The sequence below is a fragment of the Pseudonaja textilis genome, chromosome 1 (genome assembly GCF_049901715.1).
Source record: "Pseudonaja textilis isolate UNSWEBS1 chromosome 1, rPseTex1.2, whole genome shotgun sequence".
NCBI lineage: Eukaryota > Metazoa > Chordata > Lepidosauria > Squamata > Elapidae > Pseudonaja > Pseudonaja textilis.
Window position 1 is genome coordinate 186289269 of NC_141990.1, and position 22920 is coordinate 186312188.

Below are 22920 nucleotides of genomic sequence, written 5' to 3' on the forward strand. Positions count from 1 at the left end.
AAAACCCAAAATCAGACAAATCACACGAAATGTTAATTCAACCTTGAGCCAAAACCTGACAGCTAATTTGTATTCTCCAATGATCAGACTTGGAATAAGCCAGATTTTGATGGCTGGGCAATTTCCATTCTTGGTTTACAATTTCAATCCAGAAAAGGTGTCTACTAGAACTGCACTGAGGCAAAAATGATATAAGATATATTGTGTCATCACAAAATAAATCTCTCACTTTCTCTCTCTTTTGTACTTATATCCAGATTTGACTGCAAGTTTATGGGTCATTTGCATTAAAAACTGCAATGCACATTTCATCATTCCAATTCCATGTAGATACCTATGCAGGCAAGCTATACAATTACACAATTTTGGATATAAATGTGTTTATTTTATCTTTTAAGTTTAGATTTAAAATAAAAATATCATAAAACTTCCTAACAGGTTTTTCTGCTATTTTTAGAAATATTGCTCTTACCTCAACTTTTTGACCTGGATCATGATCAGCAGCAGGAAAAAACACAATCTCCTGGACTTCATCAGAAGGCCTATCAGAATTTTTTCCAAAAATGATTCGTCCACCTAGTGTGGCTGGAGGCAGAGCCACAAAAGTATCACAGGAAAAGGGTTCGGCAATACTGTTAGCCATCCTGAAAAAATAATAAACAATCATATCTCTCTGAATGTTCTATAACGGAAGAACCACTATTGTATTCTAATAGATATTGATATTTTATTAACAAATACTTTAGGAAAAATATAAGACATTGCCAAAGGTCACACATGCCCCTGTAAAAATTCTCTTATACATGGACTAAAATAAATTATTGAGCAGAGCTATGTGTGACTAGATCAGTGTTTCTCAACTTTCAACAGCTTTTAAGGTATGTAGATTTTGATTCCCAGAATTCCCAACCAGCATTCCCACAAATAATGACCTAGAGACCTGGAGAAATTTATATCTTTTAAAAACATCCACCATCCAACCAATTACAAAATAGGCTGCATGAATCCAGCTTTTTTTTTTTTAGATCAGATGCCAGACATGTAAATGAATAAGTAAGTACTATATATGAAAGCCAGTTTGAGATGCTGACTTAGAAACCAGCAGACTGTGAGTTCTAGTCCTTCCTTGGGCATGAAAAACCAACTGACTGACTGACTTGGGCCAGTCACTTTTTTTCAGCCTAACTCATCTTGCAGCTTTGTTGTTGTGGGGGAAATAGGACGAGGGAGTATTGTTATAGAATATAACTCTTTATTGGCCAAGTGTGATTGGACATCCAAGGAAGTTTTATGTTTCCTACCTTGTATACAAAACAGGTAGGACTGTTTTTTAATGGAGTAGACAGGAGGAGCTTATCAAGTGAGAACTGCACTGCACATAAGAAACCAGAAGGGGGAAGGAAGGAAGGGAAACGCTGTCGGGCTAAATCAAGGGTTGTCAGAAAGACAGAATAGGCAACTCCATCCAGATTCTCCACTAGCACAAGTTAGCCCAAACATAGCAAGGAGGTAGCTTTTCCCAATCTGGATGCTTTTCAGAACTGGGCTGGTGGAAGATCAAGGGGGAAAGATTTATTTTCCAAACAGCAACTCCACCACTTACTCACTAGGCTGAGGCTCTAGATTTGTTAAGGGGGAACCGATGCCCGGATAGCGTGAACCTTAACACGGAGACAAAAAGCTATAATATATGGCTCTTATCTCCATGTTCACGCCACCCGGGCATCGGTTCCCCGCTTAACCATACTGGCTTGCCGAGCCCGGTTTTGTGGCTTTACATGTGTAAACCAGACCCTGCTAGTTTGCGCGACAGAGCTAAAGCCACCCAGACCTTCCCCCAGAGCCAAAGCCGGAACAAACCCGAAGGCGCACAAGTTGTAGTTTTAAAACTTTACTAAGATTTGCAAAATGCCAAAGCAACAACAGGCAACAACAGGTCACGCCAAGCTAGCAAGCGATTTCTTTTTTTCCTGCTGAGTCCACATTGCGTCAAATGGCTCAAATGTGTTTTCTGTTGCAAATCTGCTCACTGCTATTTCTATTTCAGGTCGGGCAGGCGTTTATTTATTTTTCCCCCTGGGCTTCTTACTTTATAATGGGGAAACTGGCAGAGCCACGCAAAGCCTTACGTCAGATCCACAAGTCGGCCTGGCGTCCCCGCCTTTGCCTTGCGCGGAGCAGGCGCCGCGCTGATGCTTTTTCCGCCCTCTCAGTCGGCGTCCAATCCTGCTAGCCGGGCCGCAGGGCTACTTCCCGGCCTCCTCCGGCTTGCAGAAAACGTCGCCGCTGCTGCCGATCTCGCCCCGGAAGCGCCGGGTCAAAGCCGAAATTGGCCCGGGTGAAGTAAACAGAAGCGGGGCGGAGGAAGCCAACAAGCACCGTCGCAACGTAAAAAGGGCCGCCGTTTTCTCTTTCTCCGACCCCGCGGCGGCGGTGGCCGCCTCCTCGCCACCATGGGGAAGTCATTCGCCAACTTCATGTGCAAAAAGGACTTTCACCCCGCCTCCAAGTCCAATATTAAAAAGGTGAGCGGCCATTTCCCGCAGGAGAGCCGGAGAGAAGCGCCTCTCCCTGAATCGGAGATGTTTATGTACACAGGTAGTCCTCGACTTACAGCAGTTCGTTTGGTGGCCGTTGGAAGTTACAAAGTCACTGGGGGAAAAAAAAGGTTTTCACACGTAGGACCGTTCCATGATCACACGACCAAAATCTGGATGCTTGGCCACTGATTCATATTTATAAAGGTTGCGTGTCTGGAATCGTGTGAACACCTTCTGATGAGCAAAGTCAGTGGGGAAGCTGGATTCACTTAACCAGGTTATCAACTTAAGCACTGCAGGGATTCCCTTAACAGCTGTGGCAAGAAAAGTCGTAAAGTGGGGCAAAACTCAGTTAACAAGTCTCACTACTCGCTTGACAAAGGACATTTTGGGCTCAATTGTGGTTGTAAGTTGAGGACTACCTGTACTGATTAGTCAGTTTAAAGGAACTTTCGGAAGTTCTCCATGTGGTGTTTTCTTTCCTCCCTGGGGGGGAAAAAAGATTTTTCATCTGAATATATATCCTGGGTGCAAAACAAAATCCCTCCTGTCCTCCAAATTAAATAAATAAATCCAGCATATTGCCAATTTATCCCCTCTTCTGCTTCCTCTGGTTTGTTCTGCTTGGAGATAATTGCTCTGATAGGGACCAGAATTAGCTGCTTCCATTATGAATCCCCTTTTCACATAGAAAGAGTGGAGGACATTTATACTATAATAATGTCTTGTTTTGTATCCCAGGTTTAGGCACTTCTTTTCCATAGCATGTCCTATTGAATTTAAAGCAGGTGCCCGCTGCTAGACTCTAGATTGACAGCTATAACTCCTGTTGGTTTATGTGCTTAAGAATAAAGATGGGGCAGAAATAAAGTGGGATGGAGGAATTAGCAATGGAAAAGTTTAGGAAGAGCAACTATCAAATGGATCCCCAAACATCATCCATTAAAGCAGAATCAGGAAATCTTCCAGATACTTTGAAATACCACTCCCACAGATCCTTACCAACCATGCTGGCATGAACTGAGGAGAATTGAAGTCAAAAATCACTTGAAGTATATCAGGTTGGCTATCCCTGGCATAGAGCCAGTTTTGTCTAGGTGACAAGGGCATCGAAATAGAAACTGGGAGACTGGGAGTTCTAGTTCTCTTTTTAGGCATGAAAGCTAGTGACTTTGGGCCAATTGCTCTTTCTTAGCCCAGCCCACTTCAAAGTATTTCTGTTTTGGGGACAATAAGAGGATAAAAGAGCATTAGATAAGTTTGTTGCTTTGCGTTGTTTATAAATAAAGTAAAATAAATTTTAAAATGTACAGAATATACATATACTGTTGTTCAAAGATTGTAAATAACTGTCCTGAAGTCAGGTAACTTGTGTTTTAAGGTGTAGGTGTGCTATCCACAAAGATATCTCCAAAATATAATGTAGACTGATGCTTAGGCTGTCTTCTCACTATATATGATGTATCAATCCATTTTCCTGGATGTATATCACACTTTGTGAATAGTGTAGTGCCAGTTTGGTGTAGTAGTTAAGTCATTAGGCTAGAAACTGGGGACCGTGACTTTGGCCCAGTCACACATACTCATTCCTAAGAAGCAGGGAGTTGAAAATCATTTCAGAAAACACTGCCAAAATACCACAGGGACTGTAGTCCATTCAGTTCCCAGGAGTAAAAACTAACCCAAAGGCACAAAACAAAAAACAACAACTAAGCCATAAACTAAGTATAATTGCCAGGTTTGTTATTCAGTATTTATATTAATGCAGCTTTTTAGGCAACAATCCTTATCTGGAAATGAGCCTCACTGAACTCAGTGAAGTTGTGTTTTTTGTTCTCAAATAAGCAGTCAGCAGATGTTGATATAGCATGGAACTTCCAAAGTCAAATTTCCAGTGAAAAAAGGAGAGGGGTCTTGTCCATCAACCAAAACAGCGAAAGGTATTAGACCATTCCTGGTGAGCTTTCTGATCATAGAAGTTTCTCCTGTAATTTACCTGTATTGTAAAAAGAATACTTCACATTTAGTCACAAACTGTTCACAATTATTTACATGCTTAAGTAGATTACTAATAATATAAATTATTAATTATTAATAATATAGATATCATTTTATAGAGGCAATGTTAATATCAAGGCTATTTCCATTGATTTGTTTATCAGAATCTGTAAAATCCCATCTTCCTGGTTTTTTAAGTGTGCCAATTGCCTATTTGATCAGTTATTAGTTTGCTTCATTTCAAATGTCTTTTTCTTCCAAGAAGTTGATGAACAAATCCATTGGTTCAGCTACCTTTAGGGGTGTTTTCTTACCCTCAAGCAAAGGAGTGCCATAGAGACTCAATTGTATAGGTTGTCATTGAACATATGTTTTGCTTCTGTCAAATTGTCTCTTCACCTTTACAGAGATGTTAATATCCATAAGAGGCAAACTATTATGAAATGTTCCATGGATCATAGTGATAATAGTCCCATGGAGCATAATGAACTGGAGTTCCCTTTCAATTTCTAGTAAGAAAGGTAACTTCTATATTAAATATTTCTGTTAAAAGGCCCATCATTTCTTACTGGAGTCTTTCAAGAACACCTGGATATTTTTTTTTAGTAATAGTTAAAATTACAGAATTTTAGAGCAGTGTGGATGTAATATGAAATTCAAGAAAGAAAAAGGAGGAATTTTTTCAGGAACGGATTTTTTTTTTTTACAAAATCAATTTGTTCTAACTAGGTATGGATGGCCGAACAGAAAATATCTTATGACAGAAAGAAACAAGAAGAATTAATGCAGCAATATCTTAAAGAGCAAGAATCTTATGATAACAGGTGAGATGTGGCTCATTATTTTACACTTGGGTGATAATCTATAATCAAAGTATAATCCTTTAACTTTGTGACTATTAGTTGTTGCCTTTATTATACATGCTTGTTTTATAACATTTCAATACATGATTGAAATGTATTATTTGCTATAAACATTTCTGAAAAAGATGTTATTTATCTAATCAATATATATGGCCATCCAGCTCAAAAATGGGACTCTGAAAGACAATAAAAACTCCAAAATAACAATATGATTGAAAATAATTATAGCCAACAGTCAGATATAATGTACCCAAGATCCAAAGCAATCCATTCCATCATGCAATCAATAGGCAAAAACCTAGCTAGGTTCATATGATATCCCAGCTCCAGAACTGAAAGGAAAAGCTATGTCTTTAAAGCTTTATGGAAGGCCAGTAAGGTGAGAGCCATCCAGATCCCATGGAAGATGCTATTCCATAGAATAGGTTGCACAACAGAGTGTATGTGTCCTGGGTCATTGAAGCAGTGCTATGAAGCAATTTCTACTTTCTACAGTCTGCAAATCTTTCTTTGGCTCACTTCCTTGGGATTTAGTCTCAGATCACCTGCGCTGCTCAGACTGAAAGATCAGAGAATATCAGTGTTTTATAAATTGCATTCAACATGTGGATTCTTTTTTGAAAAATGTTTTTTTTTCCGGTGAGACTGGTCTATCAGGGCAACATGGTCTACCCAATTAAGGGACGGAGCATACTCCTTTCACTTTCACCTTTCAGCCCCAGTCCAGAAGCCTTCAGAGGCAGTCACTTGGGCGACAAACTAAACCTAAATTCAACACAAAAATTTTTTTGAAAAATATTTTCAACCCCACTGGTGCATTAGAAATGTGCATGACAATCTAAAATGTTTGGAATAAAAGTTAAGTCAAGCCTAGGAATGCATTTGGAACTGAACCTCCAGGGTTTAAAAAGTAATTATTGCTTAAGCTAAAATTATTATTATGCACTCAGATATTTAAAGTTTCTACTAGTAAAAAAATGAGCTACCTCTTATGGTGGAAACATGCTACCTTTATTTTAAAATATATTTTGAATCAATGTATATATCTTGTGATATATCATAATTTTATTATATGTTTATAAAGATTGCTTATGGGAGATGAACGTGTCAAGAATGGTCTAAATTTTATGTACGAAGCACCACCCGGAGCAAAAAAAGGTAATTTTAGTTGTTTAGTAACTAACTTAATATTTACTAACAATTGTATGGTAACTATAACATTCATCAAAGTGTTCTTAATCATCTTGTTTTAACTGTGACAATTTTTTTCAGCAGATTCTTTGTACACCTGTGCTCATCATTATCTCCCCCCATTTTAATTATAACTGAAAAGTACTAGAGAATTACAGTTAACACATGGAGGAGTAAATATTTTTCTAGCAGACAATTTCAGTTCCAGGTGTACCCAGATAAGGGTGAGAAAGACCACTCTCTCAAACACACAGGAAAGCTGTTGCAGTTGGGTAAGACCTAATGTCTTTCACCTGTGAAAGTTTGACGCCGTCCAAGGTAATCCAGATATGTGGACCTTCAATTTCCATTCTGGCCAGGGCTTTTTGAAGTTGAAATCTAACACATCAGGATGTGTCAGTTTGAATGGTGTGGAATAGCAACATTCCATTAAGGAGTTTGACTTGGTACAAGTTTCTTTATAGTAGATGATATTGCAAAGTTTAAGAGAGACCATTAGAAACTACAGCCAACAGTATTAGCAAAATGAAAAGTTTGCAGTGATGCCCACAGTTGTTGATTTCAGAAGTGGGATCTTGTGTTGTAATGAACATGAATTTCATATCCTATTTTGTTTGCTTTTTGTAAATGGGTATCAAAATATTGTGATGTGCAGAGCTTACCGCTTCTAGAACTGAAAGCAAATTTATGAACTGACAGTTGCTCCTCTAATCAACAATGCAGTTCATATTCACTCTTACACCCCTGCGGTAAAGTGACTTCTGGCCACAGGATTTAAAATTAGGAACAGTCTGCCACAAAATGCGGTAATAGTACATTCTGCAGTTTGCCATAGTTGGAAGTAATGTACATCCTGTATTCAAATGAAGTGTTCATTTTCTAGGAATGGACTTATTATCCATCTTATTGTTAAACGTCATGCAGATATTCTCAAAGTCTCTAATCAGACTATGAGCCTCTAAGAAAGACTCCTTATACTGAGATGGGAAATCTTTAATCTCCCATATGGCAAAAAAGAAAAAAAGGCTATAGATCAGGGGTGTCAAACTCACGACACCATGTTGTCACGTAACGTATCGCGACTTTCCCCCCTTCACTAAACCAGGGGTGGGTGTGGCCAGTGCGTGACGCATCTGGCTGCGGGCCTCAAGTTTGACATCCCTGCTATAGATGCTATATAGGAAGTTGGAGAGGATCCCGTGTTCTTGTCAAATACACTAGAAGATTTAAGTCTTTGAGTCATTTTAGACAAAGAACTGAAATGCTTCTTCTGGTTCAAATTTGAACCCTTGCAGATTGGTCATGCAATAGTGGATTAAATATTCTTGTACTTTTTGGTTTTGTAAAAATAATAATAATCCTGAAATAAGTAACAGAATACTGAAGAGTAAGTCTACATGTGGTGAATTTCTTGAGTATGATTACATAAAACTCCTGTCAAAAACTAAATTTCAGTAGATTGACTTTATGAAATAAGGTGTTTTTCAGAGGTCTGTGAATTGCATGATCTGAATGTTTTTGATATCCCGGTTGCCTACTTATGTCTCACCTAATGGTCTGCCTTATCCTATTCCCTGCCATTTCATCATGATCACCAAAGAAGAAACCAAAGAGGTAATTTCAATGTTTAATTTGTCATGTTTTTTCATATTTCAAAATTTCAATGTGTATATAAATAACAGCTTGAGTTTATGTATTGTTGTTTAGCAGGAGGGAGAAACCGATTACAAATTTGAATGGCAGAAGGTAGCTCCACGTGAAAAGTAAGACTTAGTGCTTTATAATTTGACTAATGTATTCTGAGAGCTGTTTTCATGGATGCGTTCTTTAAGCAAGAAGGTTGTTGTCTCAAGCTGTATGTTTTACAAAATGAACAGAGGCACTGCCTTTTCAATAGACATTATCTTTTGTATTTTTTCCCCACAGAAATAGATCAGCTGAATACATGAATTACCATATCAGATCTTAGAATAAAATACTGGGAAAATATAAATGGAAGGAAGGCAACAATTAGCCAATAATATTGTTGATGCTGTAAAGTACATATTCTGTGCTTAGATATTACTTTCACATAATATCTAGCATTTTACTCAAGGACTTCATGTTACATAGTTTCTCTTGCTCTTTGCCTGTCTAGAGTTCCCAAATATATCTCAGAATACATCTCAACCTTCTGAACCAGATTTAGTGGAGATGAAGACTATAGCAAGAGAAAGCCAGAGTTATTTTCAAGTAGTTCACTCCATCATCAGATACATAATAAGTACATTCAAAAACTAAGAACAAAGTTCCATATTGATAAAAATTTTCCCTCTTCCGAAAGTGACCAGGAGGGAGAAAACAATGAAATCCAAGGAAACCATCTTGCTAATATCTTTCTTGTGTATATATTTATTCAAAATGTCAGTCTATCATTTTTCTGTTTAAAAGAGAAATGATGCAGCATCCCAAACCGAAGAATAGGCAAAGTCTTATACAACTTAAATTTGCATTAAATCTGAAGCAGCTTAACCACAAAAGAGCAAAGGCAAGAGGCGCATAAAATAGAACAATAAAAACTAAGAAGCAGTGGTGTTCTATTAAAACAGTAAGAATAATGAGTAGAGCAGGAAAGCAAATAAAAACAATGAAAGCAACACGATTTTAGATCATTAAAAACCCACGAGGATCATAGCCTTGACATGGTGAATGTGGCAGCTTGAATAAAAAGGGTGAGAATAGATATTTCAAAGGTTAGGGAATAGTTGTTCTTTAAGGCTTCCCCAGGGAGTAGCAATCTTGGAATCTTATTTATAAATCATGTTAAACGAACCATAAGAGGAGATTTCCCTTTTCATTTAGCCTTTCTTGATGTCCAGAAAACCAAATCTATATCTATACACTTTTTGGATAAGTGTGAATAAATTAGAATTCAGAAACATCTTGATGCTGTGATTTCTGCACCTTTAACAATTGATGTTTTATTTTGTTTGAATCCCCAGTAATTAGTAATTATAATGATTTGTAATGCATAAATAATATACGTGTGCATCTTTCTTGTGTTTAACAGGTATGCTAAGGATGACATGAACATTAGAGACCAGCCATTTGGCATCCAGGTAAGTTTTATGCGTTGCCTTCCTTCTATTTTGGATGGATTTCATGTATTTAGCATTGTACAATAAATAACATTAGGCTTGTATTATGAAAACTTTACTTTGGATATAATGGGATAGAACATACCGCCTTGAAATGTGAAATTAACTCAGTATGAATCATTTTCAGGTGAGGAATGTGAGATGCATTAAATGTCACAAGTGGGGCCATGTCAACACAGACCGGGAATGTCCTTTATTTGGCCTTTCTGGAATTAATGCAAGCTCCGTTTCCAGTGATGGCTCAGGTAAGTGTCGAAAATGAATTTCAGTCAGTTTGTCAAATAATGTTGAGTTCTATTTATTCTTATTTTATTGAGTTCAGCAACGATTGGGTGCTTAACTTTGCAGGATTCGAATCGAAGGTCTTCTGTAAATGCTTTCAGGTATCTTAGGTAAAGAGAAAGTCTTTTTGTATGCTGATGAATTTTCCAGCCAATGTGATTCAGTCAGTATTCCCTTGTTCAGTCTTTGCATGGAGTTGTCTATGAATATTAGAACCACCAAATTGTACCTCATGTTTGTATCCCACCTACAAACAGGCAACTGATTCCATGGTAATATTTCAGATAGAGTGATTTCAGGATGATTCCACCCAAACTATTGAAAAAACGTCTGTAAGGAACTAATAAGAACTCTCTAAAAGTACTTTAAAAGCAAAACCACTCCATATCAAGTAACCAAAAGAAATAGTACTCTATTTGAGATAGGATTTTTTTCCCCTCCTTATTCCTCAACTGTAATGCTAATCCATCTGTCGATTCAGACTTTTAAAAATATAATCTTTCCACTTTCAAAAGTCTCCTATTGAATAATATATCTTGCTGGTGAATGGAGATTATTTTTGCAATAAGGCAATTTCACTGGATGTGGTTATCATGGGATAATCACACCCCTGGGGTACAGCCTTGGCTGTAATCTGCCAGGACTGTAATTATTTCATGACAACTGTACTCCCCCCCCTCCCCCCATGATGCATTTATTTCCATTATGAAATCTTACTCCGACATATAAAGTAACTTACTTTGATCATTGGAAACCACATAGCAGTGAGAGAATGTTCCAGCTGTGCCGTTTATCGAGACCCACTATAAGATTTACTACATCCTTTATAAAGTTAAATTAGGCAATCAAAATGCTGTTTTACCCCAAGCTGTTTTCTTTTTCTTTTTTTTAAAAAAAATACTGATATTAACTTGCGCCATTCGTAATAAAAAAGGCGAAAGTTTTTGCTCTACTTTTCTATTTGTACTAGATTTGTACATTGTACATTGTATATTTGTATTTGTACAATGTACAAATTTGTACATTGTACGGCATTGGCATGATGTGTGATTAACTAGGCAAGAGTTTCCTCATTGAAAGCAACCATTTGCTTTCCAATAAATATTGGTATCTGTTAGTTATTACTCTCGTCAAACCATGACAAAAATGCCGGAAAAACAGTGCTGATACTTTCAGAAGCCAAACTGACATTGCAGGTTAGATGCAATGTCATCTCTTCCTCTATCTGAAAATAGTAGAACTTAAGCGATGCCACGGAAGAGGGGGCGTTAGTGTTGCAGTTGTCTTAGAATTTGCCACAAGTCCTAGTTTAGTCTTAGTTTTACATTACATGGACACAATGAAGTAGAATTGACCATTTCTAGCAGCGTTTTTAAGCAGATATACACACCTATCCCCAGGGAAACTTTCACTCCAGTTTTTCTTGCTATTATATGTCCAGTAGCAGGAATAATTAAAAAATAAGGATGCATTGGATTGTAATACTTTTCATTTTGCTGGGTAGGGCAGATAGGAGTTGGAGATCAGAAACGTTTGGAGGCACACACTGATGTTTATGCAAGGAGTAGACTAGAGCAGCCACCCTGATTGGAGGACTAGAGTGGAAAGTGCTATCAATCATTTTAAGGACCTCACCTTTAAATTGGGTCTGCAATGCTTTCTCAGCGCAAAATGGTACTGAGATATCGTGCCTCTTTAGGACATCTTTTTTTTTTTTCTACCTTGCTGTATGATAGCAAACTCTTCATTTTTCCCCTTTGATATATATTCACTCTGTTTATCTATTGTTCTAAAAAAGTTGATTTACAGCATTTAAAATAATGTGAAAATGCTGAAAAACATACCAGGATTTAGCAAAGTAGTAAGTAGAGCCAAAGCAGGATTCTGAATTGTTGCTAGCAAAACCAGAATAAATAATACAACACTAGAGAAATTGGTCAAAGTTATTCTAGAGCAAGTCAAAACATTCTACTTTTGGCACATACAATTGAATTGTCTGGAAGATTTTTTAAAAAATTTTTAATATGGTTTTTAAAAAGGGTGAGTATTCATTCAGAAGGCCACAGTGATGACTGCTTCTTTCCTTTAAGGCTCCAGCCAACCAGATCCTAATCCGGTGCATTAAATGTAATATTTACAATTATCTTCGAAATAAAGGTTTTAAGGAAATCTTTGCATCATAATTTCTGCAGATACTCAGAATTATAGCATCTGCAATAAATGACTGACCATTGCTGATCTCCAGAAAGAAAGGTTCCCTGGCTCTCCTGTCAAAATGCTCATATAATTACGAATTTTATCCTAAATTTCTGCTGGATTTTTTTCCCCCTTCTATACTTGATGTACAATAAATCTTTTCCTGGCCAAACAACTGTTCTTTGTTTGATAAATCTTATAATGCTCTCTCCCACACTATGTTTTCTCCAAACCAATGATCAACCCATCAAAATAGACCAAGTCAGGAAACAGATACGGCAAGGATGACCCATTTTAAAGGGGGAACTAGGATAAGGAATAGCCTTTCCCCAGCAACAGACGTGACAAGATGAAATACTCCGTGACATCTTCTCTGCTTCTTGGCCACCAGAAGTTTCTGAGCTAGTGGCCAGTACAAAGTTTTGAACACTACCTCTGGCCCTGTAGTCTGTTATGGCAGAGTTGTATTTATTCTGTAAAAGAAGGGGGAATATTTTAAATGGCTGTTTTGAAGCCATTGTTTTTCATTGACAGAAGAGGTGAAACCTCAGTCTGTGGCTGTCATTCATCCAAGCCCTGTTGTTGCTATGCTCTAATCTGATATGAAAGATGTGGTTATTTGTTTGTCCAGGTCTTGAGAGAGGAATCTACAAAATTTCCCAAATGCTAGGTTTTGGAGCGATTTGGGCACTTGCTTACTCTGTAATTCCACAGCTGACTCAGGTGTTGGACTGAGTAAGTCTTGGTTGTTGGTTCTGCACCTGCATAGGAGAAACATCAGCCAAAGGACAGGAAAGTTTTTATCTGCATGAGCTTTCCAGTGCTGACATCCAAAGAAGCAACAATAGGATGTGAGAAAGAAAGAGTGAGTGAAGAAAGGCTGTAAAACCTCCCTTTACTATAAAACCTTCCTCCATGCCTCCGTTATCTAATCATGCATCAATTAACATGCAATGTGGAACAGTTCTTCCCAATACCCTGGTGTGACTTCACTTACTAACTCATTTCTCATCTCATCCAGTCCTTCTCAAACCTGGTCAATCATTCCTCTCTGGAGATAAGTGAAAATCCAATATGTTCTCACAAACTCTGTGTTCAGCTTATAGATCTCTCAGTTGGGGTTCATCTCCAAGCTGAATCATCAAATACAGCTCTAAATCTTGGCATAAAGTTCTGATAATGATTCATCATGGATCATTGCTTTCATTGAGAAGCACAGACCACTAGGCTGCCCCGTCCTTTGGCAGGCCCAGAACAAAAGAGCCCCAACCTGGAGTAATCTGTAGGAAATTCTACTGGCTGACCGAAACAATTCACGCCAAGTTGTAAAAATCAGAAATTGAACCCGAGCTTCCAAATTTTCCTTTCAAAGGTCCATGGAGTGAAGAAGTTCTGGTTGGGCTGTTGGTTGTCGAACCTTGTCTTCTCTTTAAATATGTCATGACACTGTGCAAGACTGTTAATTTTACAGCCACACAGTTTATTGTATCGTAACAGTACATCAGCAAGTTGTGCTGTAGAATGTCCTGACGATCTGACGCCATCTCTACAACCAAAAGTAAAAGTTCAGTGCCTGTTGGAATAGAGAATAATGAAGCTCCCGAGATTGAGGTCAGCCCTGAGAGGAGGTCACCACAAGGACTAGTGAAACTGAGAGATAACATAAATTTGAAAACCTGACAGACTTTCCTCTGACTGCTTTTATGCCCAGCAAGGCAGGTTTATTTTGAGTCTCTTTCTCATGTTCTCTCCTTTTGTAGACCTGAAATCTAGTTTACAATCTGCTAATAATTCTTATATATGGTACTTTGGGCAATGTTGTCTGTGTTTTCCTCCAAACAAATATACCTCCTCCATTTCCCCCCAATAAACTCCTTTTCATGTTTTTGTTCACCCAACATTGCTGTCCTCTAAGCCTGCTTCAGTTTGTCTATCATTTTCTTGAGGTGGCACTCAAGACTCCAGATAGAAATCCAGATAAGAACTAGTGTGGAGTCAGAAGATTCTGTAGGGCTGTGATAGAAAGAGCCTGATTCAAGTTAACCACTCATCAAAACTTGGACCAGCCATATTCTTCTACAAGTGTTCTTTATTTTGAGGGTTAAATTAATCGGGGAAACAGTTTGCTTGTCATCTTGATCTTCTGGTGAAAAGGTATAAACATAACAAATGATGGAAGAATAATGAACTGAAATTACTTCTTATTGTTTGAAAAATGTGATTTTGTGAATACAGACAAAATTTTTATTAATCTTGTTTTTTAATGGCATCACACTGTTGTTAATCAGCTGGTGATTAACTGTAACCCAGTCAGCTTTCCCAAAGCTTATAGTTGTGTACAGTAACAATGCAGTAAATTAAGAACCTCACAGCCAGAAAACGGCATCAGCCTGATTCTTGCTGTGAAATAACCAAGTCATAAGAAGATGCTTAACTCTTAGCAAACTTTCATGCTGTAATATTAATGTAACATGTTTAATATTTTATATATTAAAATGAACATTAAATTCAGAATTTCTTATGTAGGAATTGCTTTTCTACTTGCAATGGTACCACTTTAGATCGAGTCTGCAGTGCTAATCATAGGATAGATAAGGCAAATTGGTTAAGAAAACATTAATCTCATTAAAGTAAAATTTCTTTGCACAGTATGTAGGAAAATAAAGCCAGTGTGTGGAAATCTCTTTAGTTAAAGGAAAAGAAAAATGCATATTGTTTTGGAGCAGAGGCAGTTTTAAGAACAAACAAATTCTGAACACTTTCATAAACACGTAGACCTTAAGCCCTTAAATAAACTTAAAAGCAGAGTAAATGTTAAACTTAGAAGCACTAGCTAAACTTTAAAAAAAAAATCAATCTTAAAATGCCTACTATTTACATGTATAAGATGTATTTTAATTTTTTCAAACTGTTTTCATCAAGGATTTATGCTAGACTAAGGCTTTTTAAAATCTTTAACATTTAAAAAAACATATCTAGTGTTTATGTTTTGAAAAGTTCTCTAAAAACCATTTGCTACAGTCGTCATGTTGTAAACAACACCTGACTGACCTTGAATAATTTTGGGAAAAACTAAGCAAGACGGAACTACATTGACACCATTAGGAAACACTAGGCTGTGAATTAGGATGGAAACTTGAGAAAACATGCCCAAAACTTCTCAGCATGGTGAAGGCCATGAAATCTGAAAAAGCTGGCCCCAGTTTATCCTATGCTAAGTCAAATTATATGAGAGTGCAAGGATGGAGACCTCCCCATGTTACCTCCCAGCCTTGACCTATTTAACATTTGCTACATAGAGATTAGATGCTATTCCTCTAAAGCAGTGTTGATCCCCTAACATGATAAATGAATTTGTCTGACACCATAAATAAAATTATTTCATTGGATTAAGGTTAGGGCAGAAATTAAACATCTGCATACTTCTAATAATGAATCTATGTATCGCCAAGGGTTCTTTGACTTTACAGTCCTATAGCTGCCTGCTGTACTGTAGAAACACTGTCTACTTGGCTTCCTCCTTGAACTGGAAAAGGAACAGCAGAGCCCAGAGTGAATTGTAATAGAGAAGGCTGTATTTTTTTTTTTAATGTGACACTCTTTTTGGTAGGTCAGGACCATAGACACTCACACATGCAGCTTGTGAATACCGACTCTAATGCATACTCTTGATGTCAGAAAATGCTTTAGTTTGGAAGCTGGCTTGTTGTACTTCAATTTGTGTACTTGTATCAAATGCTTATAGCTAGACGTTAGCTAAAATATATTGTTTTCAATGTGACAAAGTTACATAAGAAGAGAATCCCCTTGCACTTAAGGAAAAATGCAATTATTTTCTATTCTGAATCTCCAGACTGCTGTTTTAGAAAATCGTATCTGATTATTTGCTCAGCAGAAGATTATTGCGTTGATTTAGCTATGATTTTACTTAACAAAGCTTCCACTGAATTTCCCACTGTGTAGCCCAAAAAAGGTAGAGAGATATAAATGATACATTCAAACTGTGATTTTGGTGAACAGGGCCATCGATGCACCCCTCAGAGCTAATAGCGGAGATGAGAAACAGTGGGTTTGCACTGAAACAAAATGTACTGGGGAGAAACTTGACCGCAAATGATCCATCCCAGGTAATGATCTTTTTATCAGTAAGCTGAAAATGTGTGTAAATCTAAATGTGATTGGTTGTGAATTGTTGCTTCATGTTTTTGTAATATGCATAACCGTAGGAACGCCAGATAGGTAGAGAAAGCTCGGTGTCTCTTCAAATGCAGTCTGCTCTCCCACTTTTTTTGTTAGCTGGAATGATAGCCTAGAATTTGTCCAATCCATAGTTTAATAAATGAAAAGCCTCCTGCAGGTTAGTAGAGATTTATTATCTACCAGAGGAAATGGCTTTGACTTTTCTTTGCTTGCTTATGATGGCAGCTGCTTCATCTAACTCGTATCCCTGGGTGAAAAATAATGACAGTGCCGTCCAGGGGATGCCATACTTTGGAGGTGCAATTCTGAATACTGCCCTGTGTGTTGCTGGAGATTGTATCATTTCTCTCTGCATGGCGACCAGAAGGGAAGCTTGACAAATGTAGGGTAAACCCTTGCTCATCAGAGATGGGAATATGTCACCAGAGCTAGAGTTGTCCTGCTTCTTGGATTTTACCTCACTAGTTAAACCACCATCGGACAAAAGAACATGATGCTGCAATTATCAGTCAGAGACCTTTCTCATCAAAAGGAGCATTTTAATAGCAAGGTATACGATTCTAATAAAGGAGAATATTTGTAGCTCGGGGATGGAATGAGTGGTCCCTGGTGCTCTCTGAGCTTGGTTATTTTCTTGCAGATGTTTCATTACCCAAACTAGGTAACATCATCACTGCTAGTAAGGAGGGCAGCCAAATCCCCCAAATGCCAGGGAATTTCTAGAAGCCTGGCACTCTGACAAATTTTCCATCAATAGACACAAAGACATTAACAGCATCTATAGACTATGCAAAAGAGACAATCAACCAGCTGAAAAGGGAACTAAAAGACCCACCAGCAATCAAAATCCAGATCAGCATAGATTAACTCCAAGATTTACATCAGACCAACAATCAAGAGTAAACAATACCCCAATCAAGAAACTGCCAAAGAAGCCAACAGCAAACAGCCCACCGAAGAATATCTTAAGACCACCCCTAACATACCCATAGGGCAAGCCTACAAACTGACACACTCCTTACTAGCACTGATGATGTTACCTAGTTTGGGTAATGAAACGTTTGCAAGAAAACAAACACTCAGAGAGTACCGGTGGCCCCTCATACAAGTTTCTAGATGCCTTGTGTCCCTAAGGTTCCGCTTCTTTTTGTGGTGTCCTCTACGAGTTCCATAGCACAAGATCCTTGTAAATGGGATTGTCGGGTGATACTATTTAAACGTGGCGTTTCTAATGTCCTCCAAATCGGCTATTCAGGCTGGGAATTCTGGGGGGCAAAAGCCTCTGCTGGGTCCTAGGCTCCCTTTAAACTGCACTACATATGGGGACAAAGTACAGGTTGATCTTGACTTACAACAGTTCGTATCGTGACCGTTCGAAATTATAACGGCACTGAAAAAGGTGATTTGTGAACATCTTTCACACTTAGGAGAGTTGTAGAATCCCCATAATCGTGGAGGCAAACTCACTTAACAACTCTCTTGCTTAGTAACAGCAGTTTTGGGCTCAGTTGTGGTTGTAAGTTGAGGACTACCTGTAATGTTATGGTTGCAGATTAGCGCACTTCAGCCTTGAACTGCTCCAGTTGGGTAAAGGGGGGGTTTAAAAGGGGAATGGGGAGATGTGGTTGAAAGGAACTAACCCCCTTAACTAAGCCAGCCAGTTGACCCTATTCCTCGTGCATTACCTTGGTGTTCTTTTCTTTGTCACAGCGTTATATGTTCTGCCTCTCAAAACAATATTTATTCAACTGTCTTTAAAAATATATTATTTATATTCTGTAATCTCCATACTTTCCCTTCCGGCCATGTTCTCTAGCTATCTCTCGTAATCTCTTTCTCTCTCTCTCTCTAACACTCACTTTTTTAGGAATACGTTGCAAGCGAGGCAGAAGATGACCCAGAAGTAGAATTTCTGAAATCCTTAACAACGAAGCAAAAACAAAAACTTTTGAGGTAATCATATCATGAGGATGTAGAGGCTACTAACAAGAAGTTATTTCGAAGTTAAATAACTATGCTTTTATTTATTCTAGAATAATGGTGCAGAATAGTTAATCACGACTTATCTTTTCCCATGATTTTAAGTCTATTATCATTCATCGCTTATTTGCGTGGGATTTGCTGAGAGCTGGGGGTTATTGGGGTTCTGAAATCCCTTCCTCTTGCTTTGCTGCGTTCTTGAATCTTTACATACTTAGCATTTGCAGAATGCGATTACGTGATCCTTAAACGGTTCCCGTTATAATACTATTTTATATGCTAATTTGTTATGAGGAGAAAACACATGAATTACATTGAGTAATTCTATACTGCAGCTGAAAGATAATGGATTATTTTTTTAACAAAAAAATAACATTTGGAAATATGCCGTTTGCTCTTAACTGGATTCAGCATTAACCCAGTCTTATTTTACTGTAGTTGATAAAAGTGACTTTTAGGAAAGTAGAGCTTGTACATAATTGACCCATTTGTTTTATATTTTATGTTTGTACTACTCTGATTAAATACCTAGATATCTAGTGAATAGGGGCAGAGAAATTAAGGATTTAAATGATAAATATATGCACTCCAATGTAAGTGTGATGGATTATCTTTATCTCCTGGGCAGGGAGAAGGAAGTAAGGCACCCTAAGCAGTGCTTCCTCCACCAGTGTATTAGGGGTTGTTTCTCTAAGTGTTCCCCAAAAATATGTCCTACCCCGAAAGTAAGCCCTAGCTTGATGTTTACATGTGTGCCCAAAATAAGCCCTAATTAAGACCCCGCCCACTCCAGGGTACATGGATAAAAATTAAGGTAGGGTGGGGGTGGGGGAATGGAGCTGCCCTACACTTACCTTCAAACAGTTGTAGCCAGGCCTCGCACACCCCCGACACCTGCCTTGCTGGCCCATTTGTTCTGCAGCCGGCAAGGTTGGGAAGGCTTTCCTGAAGGCCTCTGCAGCCGATAACAGAGCTCCAGATCTGGAGCTCTGTAACCTGCTGCAGAGGCCTTCAGGAAAGCCTTCCCAGCCGCAGAAAAAGTTCCTGAAGGCCTCTGACAGTGAAAAGGAGACTGGGGGTGATGCGTGCAAGTGAGGTGAGTCAGTGGACATTCCTCCCCTCGAAAATAAGACCTGGTGCCTGTTTTGGTGGCAAAAAAATATATAAGGCAGGGTCTTAGTTTCAGTGAAACACAGTACATATACAGCAATAGTTGCTGGATCTGGCTGAGAACTCTGCAGGTAGAGTGTCTCATGTTGATGAACCTGTTCCAGTTTACACATTGCCTAGTCAAACTTGGATAATACAGGTAGTCTTTGACTTACGACCACAATTGAGCCCACAATCTCTATTTAAGTGAGTTTTGCCCCATTTTACGACTTTCTTTGCCACTGTTGTTAAGTGAATCACTGCGGTTGCTAAGTTACTAACAGGGTTGTTAAATGAATGTGGCTTCCCCATGGACTTTGCTTGTCAGAAGGTCCCCAAAAGTGATCACATGACCCTGGGACACCGCAACCGTCATAAATAGGAACCGGTTGCCAAGCATCTGAATTTCGATCACACGATCCTGGGGATGCTACAAAGGTTACTACGAAAAACAGTCATAGTTCACGTTTTTCAGTGCCGTTGTAACTTTGAATGGTCACTAACAGTTGTAAGCTGAGAACTCCCAGTAGTGCTCTGCTTTTATAGCAGTCATGCTATAAAACAGGGGTCCCCAAACTTTGCAATTTTAAGATGTGTGGACTTCAACTCCCAGAATTCTCCAGCCACCTAAAAAGAGTTTGAAGTCCACAAGTCTTGAAGTTGCCAAGTTTGGAGACCTCTGCTATAAAATCATGCTTCTTTTGAATTCTGTGACTGGAGTGGAGACATAATTGTTAGTGTCTGAACATTTTAGTGCCAGTTTTTGCGCTAAGCCTTTTTTTTTTTTTTTTTTTTAGAAAGAAAAGATGATAAATGCATTGATTAAATCAGGATATACAATATCAAGGATGTCTTTAAAAGAGTCGAGATGCAAGTTTGGGGACTGATTCTTTTTTAAAATACATAGGGCCGTGATGACGAACCTATGGCATGCGTGCCGTGCAGGCACGTTAGCCCCAGCCAAACTTACCTGCACTGCACATGTGCACGCCTCCCAGCTGATTTTTGGCCCATGTGAGGCCGTTTTCACTCTCCCGGAAGCTCGAGGGGAGCCTCTGCAGCCTCGGGAGGCTGAAAAACGGGCCTTCCTGGAAATGCCAAAACAGGCCCATTTTCATCCTCCAGAGGCTTCCCTCGAGCCTTCGGGAGCGTGAAAACGGCCTCACATGGGCCAAAAATCAGCTGGGAGGCATGCACATGCGCAGTGCAGGTAAGGAGGCAGGGTGTTGCGCGCACGTGCGCAGGGGGTGGTGGGGCGCATTGCATTGTGGGTGCCGGTGCGCGCACGTTTTCATCATAGCACAACAAAAAGGTTCTCCATCATTGGTGTACGGTCTACTTGCTGACATTTAAAAAATAAAATAAAGGATTACCCCGTTATGCCACTCTGTTTCATTGCTCGTTTTTTCTGTGTTCAAAATCAAAGAAAACTAGATCACCTAGAGAAGAAGAAAAAGAAGAAGAAGAAAGACAAAAAGAAGAAAAAGCAGCAGAAGCGAAAAAGTAAAAGTAAGCACAGGAAACATAAGAGCAGGTCCTCTCCCACCTCCTCCAGCCAATCTTCAGCGAGCAGCAGTGATAGCGAGAGCAGCGGCAAAGGCAAAGACCCTCACAGAAAAATAGACTCTCAGAAAAAAAGGAGAACCCGGCTTGCAGAGAGTGACAGCAGTGATTCTGATGAGGAGAGGGGGAAGAAAAAACTTTGCAAAGATCCCTCCGGCGGCCATGATAACAAGGACAAAGGGAGAGAGAAGCCTCAGCCTTTAAAGGAGGAAGATCGCTCTTGGGAGAACAACAAACGGGGCTCCGGGGAGAGCAAAAGAGACGCCACAGGCAGAAAGGAAAACCCAGAGGGGAGGAAAGAATCAGAACGACCCGGACATGCAAGCAGGAGCCACAACAACGGGGAGAGGAGCAGGCAAAGCTCCCATTCAAGGCAGCGGGCTCACAGTCGAAGGGAGGAGCCAGACAAGAGTAAGGAAGTAAAAAGCCACACCTCAGAGGTAAGCAGAGAGCAAAGGAAGCATAAAGAGAGCCACCCGGATGAATACAGCAAGAGGGAGCACCGAGAAAGAAGCAAAGAGAGGAGAAAATAGAGAAAGTGGGTGGGCATGTGGTTTGTTTTCTTTCTTTCTTTCTTTCTTTCTTTCTTTCTTTCTTTCTTTCTTTCTTTCTTTCTTTCTTTTCTTTCTTTCTTTCTTCTTCTTCCTTCCTTCCTTCCTTCCTTCCTTCCTCCCCTTCCTTCCTTCCCTCCCCCTCCCTCCCCTCCCTCCCTCCCTCCCTCCCTCCTTCCTTCCTTCCTTCCTTCCTTCCTTCCTTCCTTCCTTCCTTCCTTCCTTCCTTTCTTTCTTTCTTTCTTTTTTCAACAGCTCTTGGGAAGGGCTCCTGCTGTGCCCCTCTAGGTCTCATAAGCTCTCAGAAAAATCTCAGCTTCACACTTCAAGCATTCTTGCATACTTATGTTGTATCTATCATGTAACAAGTAAATAAACACAAACCAGGCTTTTCTGTTGAAATTATTTAATTGTGGAGGTGGAAGGGAGTGGGAAGAAAAGTGATTTGGTACATCCAGCTTTCTTTCGCCATTGAGATTAGTGTGCAGGAAAAGGACTCGGTACTGGAGTTTCAACAATAGCATGTTTCTTTAGATAATATATTTAGACAGGCCTTGCAAGAAACAAAAGAAGCTGTTCCAGAGACATGGAATTATTTTGTTTGCATTTAATGTTGTTTGGAATAAAATTCCTGTTAAGAGGCATAAAAACTGGATTATTTCGATCTGAACTTTTAGGTTCTTTTTTGAGGATGGTTTCCTAAATTGAAGCAGCAGAGCAGCATTCTTCAACATAGGCAAATATGTTTTGTCCTTGTGAAAGTATATCTTCATCACAACCATCTAAATGTGTGAACACCAATTGGCATCACAGTGTCAGTTATTTTGCAGCACTTGAGAAAAATATTTTTTGTGTTAAGAATTTCTAAGTGTTGTATGCTACAGAAATATAGCGTCCATTCCAGCCCTATCTTATTAAACTGCAGATCGTTATTGTTAAGATTTGAAGGATTTGGCAGTCCTCATTAGTGGGGCACTGAGCAATTTTGCAGTCTTGCTATAGTTTAAATCTTATTTATCAATGCTAGTTTTTCTGTACTGTTTTACATTGCCATGCTGAGATTTTTGCATAAAAATGAAATGTGACTCACTTTGCAAAGCTGAGCTCTGATGTATGTTACATCTTTACCTTTCATCATAAGTTTTATAATAAAACTTATACAATTAAACTCTGTGGCCTTTGAATGCAAAGTAATAAAGTGGTGACATTTTCACAGAATGAAAATACATTCTTTGGCCTGATTATCAATAAAAATAATATATAAACTAGA

The 22920-nt window shown here is 38.8% G+C and overlaps 2 protein-coding genes across 8 annotated transcripts in view; one reads left to right on the forward strand and one right to left on the reverse strand.

Annotated features, from left to right (window-relative positions):
* SCRN3 (secernin 3) overlaps nt 1–2450 on the reverse strand; it is a 17926-nt gene extending 15476 nt beyond the window's left edge. For 2 of the 5 annotated variants that reach the window (XM_087919927.1, XM_087919929.1), the window contains exons 1-2: nt 2031–2154; nt 473–644 (exon numbers count right to left, since the gene is read on the reverse strand). In XM_087919927.1, the coding sequence (XP_087776053.1) occupies nt 473–643 (171 nt within the window). In that variant the 5' untranslated portion in view covers nt 644; nt 2031–2154. Of the gene's footprint in view, nt 1–472; nt 645–2030 lie in introns of all 5 variants that reach the window. The other 3 variants (XM_026697035.2, XM_087919928.1, XM_087919926.1) reach the window with 3 other exon arrangements.
* CIRSR (corepressor of RBPJ and splicing regulator) lies at nt 2395–22920 on the forward strand. Of its 3 annotated transcripts, none has more exons than XM_087919923.1 (10): nt 2395–2525; nt 5268–5362; nt 6486–6559; nt 8193–8206; nt 8300–8355; nt 9642–9690; nt 9857–9974; nt 16228–16334; nt 18275–18360; nt 20963–22920. In XM_087919923.1, the coding sequence occupies exons 1-10, from the start codon at nt 2454–2456 to the stop codon at nt 21630–21632; spliced, it is 1341 nt and encodes a 446-aa protein (XP_087776049.1). In that variant the 5' UTR covers nt 2395–2453; the 3' UTR covers nt 21633–22920. The 3 variants fall into 3 exon arrangements, with proteins under 3 accessions (XP_087776049.1, XP_087776051.1, XP_087776050.1); XM_087919925.1 differs by having other exon boundaries at nt 8303–8355; XM_087919924.1 differs by lacking the exon at nt 8193–8206 and having other exon boundaries at nt 6486–6576; nt 8303–8355.